Here is a 12469-nt window from a genome sequence, read left to right on the forward strand (position 1 = left end):
CCTTAGAGCACTCATTTTCAAACCTAATAATTGCCTTTTGACTGACCCCCTCCACGTGAATTAGCGTATGAATTAATACTGCATTTAATTTTAAAGAGGAATTACTAAGAAGCCTCAGTTGAATCATAACTGGATTTGTCATTACTATTTTAAAACATAAAAATATTAGTTCATAATGTCACTGAAGGAAAAAATCTGTAGCCTTTGCATGCAGTTTGACTAGAATTAACTTTAGTGCTCTAGCAGTACTTCTAGGGGTTTAGGGAGCAATGTTGCTTTTAGATTGCATCATACTTAGCTTATGTAAGAAGTCAGCGCTTCATAGAGTGATAACGAGTCTCCTCAAAGTGTCTTTGACTGAGACTCAACAGTTTTCATATACTGATGTTGAGCATGTGGCTAGTCAAATTTCAGTTCTCTTTTTAGTAGGCCTTGTTGATCATTGGATTTAAAGATTAGTGAATAGTTTTATGATTTGCCAATTATATTCTTTAAAGTTTACAAATTTATTTGTATTTTCTTGTCAGCTGCCCATTAAAACTTGTTTTAGTTTTATGAGTCAAGTTCCCAAATAATATTTTCCTTTTTTTATTGGGAGAGGGGTAAATCAGGGAAGGGAATTCCTAAATACAGTCAGTTATTTTGGGTAGGAGAGAAATTATTGGTTTCATAATTTTTTTTACTTATTTATTTTTGAGATGGAATCTTGCTGTATTGTCCAGGATATAATGCAGTGGCATGATCTCCACTCACTGCCACATCTGCTTCCCAGTTCTAGTGATTCTCATACCTCAGCCTCCCAAGTAGCTGGGATTACAAACGTGCACCACCACACCCAGCTCATTTTTTTTTTTACATTTGTGCTGGGCTGGTTTTGAACTCCCATCCCCAGGTGACCTGCCCACCTCAGCCTCCCAAAGGGCTGGGATTATAGGCATGAGCCACTGCACTTGGCCCATAATTATCTTTAATAGTATTATTTTAGTCTGTCAGTTTTTGTTTGTGGTCCAAATTTGTTTTATTTGTTTCAATAGAGATTCTTTAATTCTTAATTTATATTTTGTAGAAGCCAGAATGTTTTGTTAGGTAAGCAATAGATACAAATGAATCAAAACTTAAGAAATCTTGAATAAAATATTATTTTTCTTACCCCACATCCATCAATTAAGCTAGCAATACTAAATGTACTGAGTGCTCTCTGGTTACATTGTTAAAATATAAAAATACCTTTTCAAAGAAGTTGTATAATAATAGGAAAAAAATGTGTGCTGTTGTATTTAGAAACTTTCTCCCCACTTCCTAGGTTTATTTCCAAAGTGGAAGAAGTCTTGAATGACTGGAAACTGATTGGAAATTCTTCGGGAAAGCCACTTGAAAAGGTCAGATCTATTTGCTGGTGTCTCTAAACGAGTATTTACTTTGAAACCTCTATTTTCCAGCCCTTTGCTGCCTTTGCTGCATTTGGAACATTTGAATTAAATGTTTTTTAAAGTTATGTATAATCTATAAACATCAAATGGCGTTTGGAAGAATTTGGATTTAAATCTGTGGCAAATGATATATGTAAGACATTTGTGAAATGTTTAAGTAATAAAGTTTTATATATGTGTGTGTGTGTGTGTGTGTGTGTGTGTATGTGTATATATGTACACACACACACACACAATGTCATTCTTTGTGAGTGATTTTTGTTTGTTTGTTTCTCCTGAAGTTTGCTTCTCTTTTGCCTTCTCCCTTGGAATGTTAAAACATTTTTTTAAAAGATTTTTTTAGTTGGCTGAGAAACATTGCAATGACCAGCTTCTTTAGTATTTTGCTTAACTAAGGAGGAAAAATCTAGTACTTGCCATCGACTTAATTTAGTTAACAACTATTGCACTCAGTTTTTGTATTTTATAATATCACTAATAACATCTCCCTGCTCTTTTAAACTTTTTAACTTATGGATGTTTTGAAGATTTTATTTAAGAATGAAAAAAATTACTCTTTGAAATTGAGCTAGAACTCGAATTCTAATCTAAAGTATTGGTAGTTTTATTCATAAACCACACCCCCAATCTTTACTGAAGAATGTACTCTGAGAACAAACCTAGATTAACTGAAGGGATCCAACAATTTGATCTTAAGTTTATGTAAATGCTTAGTTTGTTAGATGAATTCTTTTGAAGTAAAATTTATGGTTGATTATATTACAGCTCAATGTTATTAACCCAGTGATAACTTATTAACTCAGTAGTTATTAATTCAATAATAATTTAATTATAACTTTCCCTGTTAGGAACTTGAGTTCTAAATATTTGTTAGGGTTTTTCAGCTTTGTGATGATGGCGATACTGTCAAAAAAGAAACTGCCAAAATGCATTAGGAAGCCACGCAACATAGTGAGACCCAGTCTCTTAAAAAAAAAAGTGTTAGGATTTTTTTTCTTTATCTGTATGAATATGAACAGAAAAGGTAACACCATATATAAAAAATATATTATTTAAAGACTTGTTGAAATAGATAAATTGATTTACTACATTACATGTTTGAATAAATAGAGAAAATGTGACGCTTTCAAACACGGCTGATTCTATTCCACTTTAAAAAAATACAAATACTTGAAACAATTGTTAAATTGATATTGATGCCAGTAAGATTAAAGGCAAAATAAGCTGGATATAGCTAGAATGGGAAATGATTTACACTACCAAAAAAGAGAGCTGAACCACTGTACTTACGAGCTCTGATATCTTTCATTCTTTGATTTACGTGTATTTACTGAGTACCTGCTATGTGCCTGATGTGAAGAAATAGTGAACAAGATAAGATCAGTGTTGGCATTGAACATAAATCTAGAGAGGGCTGTCAGTAAAGAAACATTAACATTTTTATTTTTATTTTTTAAATTGATATAGATGTGCATATTTTGGGGTACATGTAATAATTTGATACATTCATATAATCAAATCAGGGTACTTGGGAACTCTTAAATATTTATCTTTATGCTAGGAACATACAAATTTCTGCCTTTTAGCTATTTTGAAATATGCAATCAATTAGTGTTAACTATAGTCACTCTAAGGTTTAAAGTTTTAGATGCTAAATGCTGTTTTGGGATTTAAATGGGTAATATTTAAAGTAGGTAGCATACTGCCGGGTGTGTACTAGAGGCTAATGAAGTATTAGCTCCAGTCTATTTCTCCCTACTAGATAGTAGTACATAAATAAGGTACAGAAAATATGGACAGATTTCAAGGTGAACTGTAACTATGATGGATATGAAGAAAATGTAAAGGACAGGGATGGTTTGGTGTAGAAAAGAAAGTTTAGAGACTTCCTTAGAAGATTTTAATTTATATGAAGGGCAGTGATTATTAGTTTTCTTCCTCCGCTGAGGGGGAATTAAGGGAAATTATTTTATTAAAACCTTTAATCATGGAAAATTTCAAACATATATAAAGTGAACAAAATGGTATAATGAACTCCCATGTACCTATCCCTTAGTGTCAACAATTAATACTTTGCCATTTCTTGTTTGAGTGGTACCTCTGTTTACTCCCCTACCTCCACTAGATTTTTTAATAGTTTTTTGGGGTAAGATTTACATACATTGTAATGCACATAACCTAACTGCTTGATTTTGACAAATGTTCACATGGGTGTAACTTAACACTCCTATCAAGATAGAGGACATCTCTGTTACCCCAGGAAGATCCTGAGTGGCCCTTTCTGGTTTGCCCTCCAGTCATCTGCTATTATTATTATTTTTTTGAGACAGAGCCTTGCTCTGTCTCCCAGGCTGGAGTGCAGTGGTGCAATATTGGCTCATTGCGACCTCTGCCTCCCGGGTACAAGTAATTCTTGTGCCTTTTCCTTCCAAGAAACTGGGACTACGGGCATTTGGGCGGGACTGCAGTGGCAACCTTGCCTGGCTAATTTTTGTATTTTTAGTATTTTGCGTTTTCGCCATATTGGCCAGGCTGGTCTCTAATTCCTGACCTCAAGCAATTTGCTTGCCTAGGCCACCTAAAGTGCTGGGATTACAGGTGTGAACCACTGGGCCCAGCTTTTTTTTTTTTTTTTTTTTAAATAAATAAAACATAAATTACTGTCGCTTACTCTAGAATTTTACATTTAAGTGACCATAAATGTCCCTGGCATCTTTTACTCACCATAATGTTTTTTGAAATTCATCTAGGTTGTTGTACATAACAGAATTTCATTTCTCTTTATTGCTGTGTAGTTAAGTAGTCTGTTTTATGAATATACGTGGTTTCTTTCACTTGTCAACAGACGTACTGTTATGAATAAAGTAGAACATTATGGTAGAGGCCTTTTGTGGACTTATTTCTCTTGAGTAAATACCTAGGATTGGAGTCACTGGATAATAGGATAGGTGTAACTTTATAAGAAACAGCTAGAGCTTTATGTGCTGTTTTACCTGCTTTCCATCAACATATGGGAGTTTGTGTTGCTCTACATTATCACGAGCAATCAGTTGTTTGCAGTATTGTACATTTTAGTCATCTTAATGAGTATGTGGTTTGTGCTTTTATATTTCTCATTTTGGTTATAATTTGTATTTCTTTGATGAATATTAATACTGACCACTTTGAATTTTCATGTGCTTATTAGCCATTTGTTTATCTTCCTTTCTGAAATGTCTTTTCAAATTCTTTATCCATTTTAAAAATTGGATTTTGTTTTTACTGAGTTGTAGGAGTTCTTGAAGGTTTTTTTGTGTGTATATATTCTGCTTTTAAGCCTTTTCTCATTAGTTTTGCTAGGTTGTGAAGATGTTTTTAATGCATTTTTCTAGAAGCTTTATCAATTTATCATTTAACTTTTATTTAAGTCTGTGATTTATTTTGAGCTACTATTTGTGTATTTATATGGAGGGAAGTAGAGATCAAGTAGTTTGTTTCTTTCTTTCTTTTGTGTATGCATATCCTGTTGTTCTAGATCCTACTTTGGAAAACACTTTTTCCATTGAGTTGCTTTGTCACCTTTATTGAATAGTTGACCTAAGAGCTCTACTTCTGGAATCTGTATTCTGTTTTATTAATCTGTTTGACTGTCCCTATGTCAATACCATTTATTTTTTTTATTTTTTTTTTTTTTTTCTGTTTTATTAATCTGTTTGACTGTCCCTATGTCAATACCATTTATTTTTTTTATTTTTTTTTTTATTTTTGAGATGAAGTCGCACTCTATCACCCAGGCTGCAGTGCTCTATCTTGGCTCACTGCAGCCTCTGCCTCCTGGGTTCAAGTGATTCACCCTCCTTAGCCTCCCAAGTAGCTGAGATTACAGGTACCTACCACCAGCCCGGCCAATTTTTTGTTTTTAGTAGAGATGGGTTTCATCATGTTGGCCAGACTGGTCTTGAACTCTTGACCTCAGGTGATCTGCCTGCCTCGGTTTCCCAAAGTGCTGGGATTACAGACATGAGCCACTGCACCCAGCCCGTATTGTCTTGATTATTGTAGTTTAGGATTTCCCAAACTTGGCACGATTGACATTTTGGGCCACATTGTTGTGAGGCTGTCTTATACATTGTAAAATATTTAATAGTATCTTTGGTTTCTACCTGCTAGATGGTGGTAATGTCTTTCCAGTTGTGACAGCCAAAATTGTTTCCAGATATTGCCAAATGCCTACTGAGGGACAAAATTGGCCCCCGCTGAGAACCACTCAGTGGCTTTTTAGTAAACCTGGCATTAATGTAAATTCTCCATCTTTGCTGTTTTCCCAAGATTTTAGATCTTTTTGTTTCAATTATGAATTTTAGGATAGGCTTGCTAATTACTGTAGAAAGGAATATGATTATGCTGAGACTGTAACTGGGGTTGCGTGGAATTTGCAGGTCACTTTGGAGACATTTTAAGAGTCTTGAAACTTCCAGTTATGGACATGGCACATCTTTCCATTTATTTAGGTCATCTTTAATTTTTCTCAGCAACATTTTGTAGTTTTGGTAGAGGTCTTGTATATCTTCTGTTATATTTATTACTAAGCATTTTATGTTGTATGATGCAAATATAAATGGAATTTTTTTAGTTTTGTTTTCCAGTTGTTTGTTGCTAGTACATAGATAAACAGTAAAATTTTGTATGTTAATTTTTTGTTATAAGGCCTGGCAGACACACTTATTAATCATAATTATTTAATTCTTCTGCATTTTTCTACATTAATAATTATGTTGCACACACATAGGGGTAGTTTTACTTTCTTTCCAATTTTTATACCTTTATTATTGTTTTTGTACTGTCTGAAACCTTCACTAACATGTTGAGTAGAACTGCTGCAAGTGGACACCCTTGCCCTCTTACCAGTGTGAGGTGGGGCATATGTTCAGTGCTTCAACACTTAACTGTAGGTTTTTTAATAGGTGTCCGTAAGACTGGGTAAATTCTTTTCTTAGTTTGCTGAAAGTTTTTTGTTTTTGTTGTAAATGAGTATTCCAGCTGGTAAAATCTTATTTAGCATCTATTGAGATAATCATATGGTTTTTCTTTTTTATTTTCTGAATATGGTAAATTATGCTGATTAAAACAAATTTTGGATGTAAAATACAAGATTTACCATTTTAACAATTTTTAAGTGAAAATTTAGTGGCATTAAATACTTTCACATTATTGTACAATCATTACCACCATCTACCCTCAGAACTTTTTCAGCAGCTCAAACTGAAACTACTCAATAAACAAGAACTCCTTCCCCTGGTAACCACTCATCTCTTTCTGTCTATGAATTTGACTAACTTAGGTACCTCACATAAATTGAATTATACAGTATTCGGTTTTTTTGTGTCTGGTTTATTACACATGGCATAATGTCTTCAAGGTTCATCCAGGGATATACCACATGTCAGAATTTTCTTTTTAATGCTGAATATTAAATAATATTGTGTCTACATACCACATTTTGTTTATCTGTTCATTCATGTGTTGATGGACACTTGGGTTGCTTCTACCTTTTAGCCATTATAAATAATGCTGCTATGAATATGAATGTACAAATTTCTGTCACATTCCTGTTTTCAGTTCTTTTAGGTTTATACCCAGAAGTGGAGTTGCAGAATTATTTGATTATTCTATTTTTAGCTTTTTGGGGGAACTGCCATAGTTTCGGCTAGCTACAAATTTTTTGTTTTCCTGAAAGTATCTTTGTTTTGCCGTATCTTTGAAGGATACTTTCGCTGAAGAGTGCTGGCTTGATGGTTATTTTTTTCCAGTTCTATAAAGATGTATTTCCATTGTCTTTTGTTCTCTGTAGTTTCTAAGGAGAAGGTAGATATCTGTATATTCATATTTTTGTTTGACTTTATTGTTTTTCCTCTGACTGCTTTTGAGATTTTTTCTTTCAAAAATTTTTATTTAAGCCATCTGACTGTGATGTGCACAGGTATGTTTTCTTCGTATTCTTGCTGCATAAGATTTATATTGATATAAGTTTTTGTTTTTCACCACATTGGGGGCGTGTTCGGTCATTATTTCTTCAAAATTTTTTGCCCCATTGTCTACTCTTTCTGCGACTTGAGCTATACTTAACATGAGAACATTAGGCTTCTTCATCCTGACACACAGGTGGGTCTCTGAGATTCTGCTGTCAGTCTTTTTTCTCTCTCTTCTTCAGGTTGGATAATTTCTCTTGATTTTGAATTCATGTATTCTTTCTTCTGTTGTTTCCAACTTGCTTCTAAGCCTACCTGCTTATTTTTCAATTCAGTTGTTGTACTTTTTTAGGCCTAGAATCTTTATTTGTTTCTTAAGAAAAATTTCCAATTTTCTGAGACTCCTCTAAGTTTGTTTGAAAATAGTTTCTTTAGTCCTTGAGCTTATTTTTTATAGCTAGTCTAATGCCAGTTGCATGATTATGTCTTCTTGAGGTTGGTTTCTTTTTATTGTTTTTTTGAGTATAGGTCACATTTTCCTTTTTTTTTTTTTTTTTTTTTTTTTTTTTTTTTTTTTTTTTTTTTTTTTTTCTGAAGTATTTTTTTTTTGGTATGTGTATTCAGTAATTTTTAAATTTCATGCTTACATTATGAAGTGTAGAGATGAAATGTAGTCTATATTTTATTTATAATGTAAGCATAAATTTTAATTCATAAAATTTATAACATTTATGTTATGTTCCTCTGAAGAGTATTTTTTTGTTTCTAGTCAGTGGTTTGCTTGGCTAGATTAAAACTGCCTTCTCTTTTCAGTGATGGCAGCAGCTGAAATTTTTTCTTTCCAGCTCTTTCATTGTCATTGTACCCTGGAATCTCCTCTGCACATGCATACTTTAGCAGATAGCCAAGGTTTGGGACAATTTATGTATGAATTTTGGGACTTACCCACTGTTGGCTTCTTCACTTCCAGAATTTACACCTCAGTGTTAGAATTGCCCTGCCAACCTCAAACTTCGGTGTCACTTAAGTTCAGTAAAGTTGTATCTTTCTGATTCCGAGTTATACACAGATAAGCGCCCCCTGAGATCAGGAATTCTCAGTGTGTGATCTGAGGACCCCTTGTCTGTCTCTGGGAGCTTTGCAAAGGGTGATCAGGGCCCCTGCCCCAGTTAGATACGTGTGTACTTGAGGCCAAATTTTCTTCATATACTTCAACTAATAATAGATTGCTATGATTCTTTGCAGAAGCAGATATAAGAATGCAGTTAACTTTTTAAAAACTGTACATTAAACAGATTTGCAAAAAGGTAGAACAGGGCTACTCTTCTCATTAATATTTTTGTTTGTTCTAGAAAATGTCATTAGAAGTTATAAGTTAAGATATTAAAAGTCCATTATTATTTTTAATGACTTAATCATAATTTTTTCCTTTTCAGTTTTTTGTATTTCATGTCAGATGGTAATATACTGATGTCATGACAACGTTCAAGGGAGGCACATCTCGTGTGTGTGAAAACTTAAAATGTCATGCCTTTGAACTATGAAAGGATTGTTTTCTAAATTTCTAATATGGGATCTTCAGTAATTTTTTTTTTGTGTGTGTAGACAGGGTCTTGCTCTGTTGCCAGGCTGGAGTGCCGTGGTGCAATCTCAGTTCACTGCAGCCTCCGCCTCCTGGGTTCTAGTGATTCTCCTGCCTCAGCCTCCTGAGTAGCTGGGACTACAGGAACACACCACCATGCCCAGCTAATTGTTTTTGTATTTTTAGTACAGATGGGGTTTCATCATGTTGGCCAGGAAGGTCTTGATCTCTTGACATTGTGATCAGACCGCTTCAGTCTCCCAAAGTGCTGGGATTACAGGAGTGAGCCAGAGTGAGCCACCAGGCCCAGCCAATAATTTTTAAGAGTGTAAGGGGGTCCTGAGTCCAGAAAGTTTGAGAATTGCTCTTGGATGAAAAGGTATAAACAAGTGCTTGTTGTCAGATACACTTTCTTTTTTTCACAGGTAAACTCTTCCCAGTTTCTGCCTACATTTGGTGTCTCTCCAGAGCATTGAAAAATGGTGTTTCTGTCCAGGTTTTATAGGAAGGTTTATCTGACCAAGCTGCTTCACCATTGCTAGAACCCAAAGTTCTGGGAAATGGTTTTTAAAAGGGAAGGAAATGGCAATTATTCAGCACCAGCTATGGTATTGGTATCATGCACTATGGTTGAGACTGTGTCTGTTTACTTAATTCTTAAACGGATTTCAACAGTTAATTATAACCCCATTTTATGGATAAGAAATAAGGCTTTGAGTTCATGTAGTACTGTAATTTGCCCAGTGTCATTTTGCCAGTAGTTTTGGTAAAGGAGGATTAAACTTAGGTCTTGCCTTCAAAACCCATGTTGGTTCTATTTTACTCTGTCCTTTTGGTTTCAGAAATTAAGCATATGTAAAATTACTTAGAATGAGTATTAAAATAGATTTTTAAGGCAGATTTTGGAATTCCGTTTTCTGGGGCTTTATAAAATAGGTAAAACTTTTGGTAGTATGAGTATGATCCTTCTTGAAGGCAGGGCAAATAAAGAAATGACCTTTTCAATTCCTTTTAACCTTGTAATTTTATGATTCTATTTAGCTAGCAAAAATTTTAAGTACTTTTAATGAAATGTTAAGCTTAGGTATGTCATGATCCAGTAATAGAACTGTTTAGTCAGTGACTGACTCGTATCTCCCTGAAAAATTCATGGGAGAAGAATTAACTTTAGAGTATTAATAGAAGAATAATGACTACAATAGTGCTGAAATGAGTTCACATTTTTCATACCCACTCAGTAGATTGCAATAACATTTTAGCACTTAAAGTTCATATGGCAAATTTAAAATAAATTTGAATTATAAATTTTCTCCATTAGAAACTTCCCAAACTAAGTTATAACAGTAAGTCAAATTTGGGACTTATGTAAACTTTATATAAATAGTTTAGATTCCTTTATTTGCATTCTCTCAGAACATTTAGGTGTTTTATGGAGTATTAAAGTGGGGGAGTGTGTGTTTTATCAAAGCTGAAGTTTTTTGAAACTATGGAAGTTTGAGGATCAGTCATGGATGAGAATGCAGTGTTTCTGAAATGAAGTAAATAAAAATGAAAGCAACAGTGAGCTGCTCACAACTTTATTTGGAATAGAACATGTAAGATAGGGTTTGTAGTTTGTTTTTTTTCCCCTTCATTTCTACTTTTCCTTTAAATCATAACCGTAGTGTCTATAGCTTCTTTGGATATTCCCTATTCATTCAAATGGGAAGTTTTAGGAGTTTTTTGCTGTTATTCTTGTCAACATTTTTATTGTAATATAAAAATGGCAGGAGATATCTTTAAGAGGCAGAATAACATGCATAGGTGATGAAGAATATGCACTCTAAAGTCCTACAGCTTGTGTTGAAATCCTGGTTCTGCTGCTTATTTGCTTTGTGGCTTTGTGCTGTCTCAGTTACTGTTAGCCATTATTTATTGTTTTTGCCTTTCTTTAACAACTGTTGTTATTATTTTAGAGAAAGGGTCTTGTTGTTTACCCATGCTAGATGGCACAGTCTTGGCTCACTATAGCCTCAGCCTCCTAGAGTCAGGCTATCCTTTGACCTCAGCTTCCTGAGTAGCTGGGACTACAGGTACCTGTCGCCACGTCCAGCTAATTGGTTTAAAAACTTTTTTTTAATAGAAATAAGGTCTCACTATGTTGCCCAGGCTGGTCTTGAATTCCTGGGCTCAAGCAGTTTTCCTGCCTTGGCCTACCAAAGTGCTAGGATTACAGGTATGGTCCACTGAGCCTGGCCTCTCTTATAAGTATTTACTAGAGGCAGCAAATGATATTTGCTTAAGTAAAGTAGAATATAAACATAGAATAATTTAACACTCTATTGCAATAAAAATGATTCATTGTTTCTTAGAGTACCTAGCAGCTAAAAACATAGCACCTAGCGGGGGAAAAAATGATTTATGTAATATATTCTGACTGAAAAAGCTCAAGTTTAATTCTGAGATAGATAAGAATAAAATATCTCTGTAGACATTTTTAGTTCAATTATTTCCTAATTCTTTTATATATTCTTCTTCTTCTTTTTTTTTTTTTTTTTGAGACAGAGTCTCACTCTATTGCCACGCTGGAGTGCAGTGGTGTGATCTAAGCTCACTCCAAACTTTGCCTCCCGGGTTCAAGCGATTCTCTTGCTTCAGCCTCCTTAGTAGCTGGGATTACAGGCATGCACCACCATGCCCAGCTAATTTTTGGATTTTTAGTAGAGACCGGGTTTCATCATGTTGGCCAGGATGGTCTCTATCTCCTGACCTCGTGATCCACCTGCCTCAGCCTCCCAAAGTGCTGGGATTACAGGCATGAGCCACGATGCCCAGCCTCTTTTATATATTTTTAATGATTTGCTTGCATTTAGTTATTGCACAGTAACTAAATATGTGATAGATTGTTCTCTCAGTGTGATAAGTTAAATTTTCAATATGCGTTATGAATTTCACTTTAAACTTAAATTTTGTTTAGGGTGTATGCCATTAAAGCAAGTAGACTATAAAAATCTTTCTTAAAAAAAAAAAAGGCCAGGCACCGTGGTTCACGCCTGTAATCCCAGCACTTTGGGAGGCTGAGGCAAGCAGATCACCTCAGGTGAGGAGTTCAACACCAGCCCGGCTGACATGGTGAAACCCTGTCTCTACTAAAAATACAAAAATTAGTGGAGCATGGTGCTGGGCACCTGTGATCCTAGCTACTTGGGAGGCTGAGACAGGAGAATTGCTTGAACCTGGGAGGCAGAGGTTGGAGTGAGCTGAGATCACACCACTGCACTCCAGCCCGTGTGACAGAATGAGACTCCATCTCAAAAAGAAAAAAAAGTCCATACTTATTTTAGACACTGATTGATATAATTAAATTTATTTGTGATTCTAAACAACAAACATTAGTCTGCTATGAGAGCTTTTCATAAATTAATACTCATTTTCAATACATGATGCCCTAACTTAAATTTTACCACTTGGCTTGCTAGGGATCACATTTTATTATAACAGATGCAACAAAAAAAGATTTTTCACAAAAA

General features: G+C 34.5%; 1 protein-coding gene and 1 non-coding gene across 4 annotated transcripts in view; one reads left to right on the top strand and one right to left on the bottom strand.

Annotated features, from left to right (window-relative positions):
- RAB3GAP1 (RAB3 GTPase activating protein catalytic subunit 1) overlaps positions 1–12469 on the top strand; it is a 98886-nt gene that overhangs the window by 4686 nt on the left and 81731 nt on the right. For all 3 annotated transcript variants that reach the window (XM_017536039.2, XM_017536040.2, XM_017536041.2), the window contains exon 3: positions 1304–1379. In XM_017536039.2, coding sequence (XP_017391528.1) covers positions 1304–1379 — 76 coding nt within the window. The remainder of the gene's footprint in view (positions 1–1303; positions 1380–12469) is intronic.
- On the bottom strand, positions 8829–8928 carry LOC119472351. The gene has a single exon (XR_005201492.1). It is a non-coding gene; the product is annotated as a small nucleolar RNA U13 (small nucleolar RNA).

Source organism: Cebus imitator, unplaced genomic scaffold (genome assembly GCF_001604975.1).
Source record: "Cebus imitator isolate Cc_AM_T3 unplaced genomic scaffold, Cebus_imitator-1.0 Scaffold95, whole genome shotgun sequence".
Classification (NCBI taxonomy): domain Eukaryota; kingdom Metazoa; phylum Chordata; class Mammalia; order Primates; family Cebidae; genus Cebus; species Cebus imitator.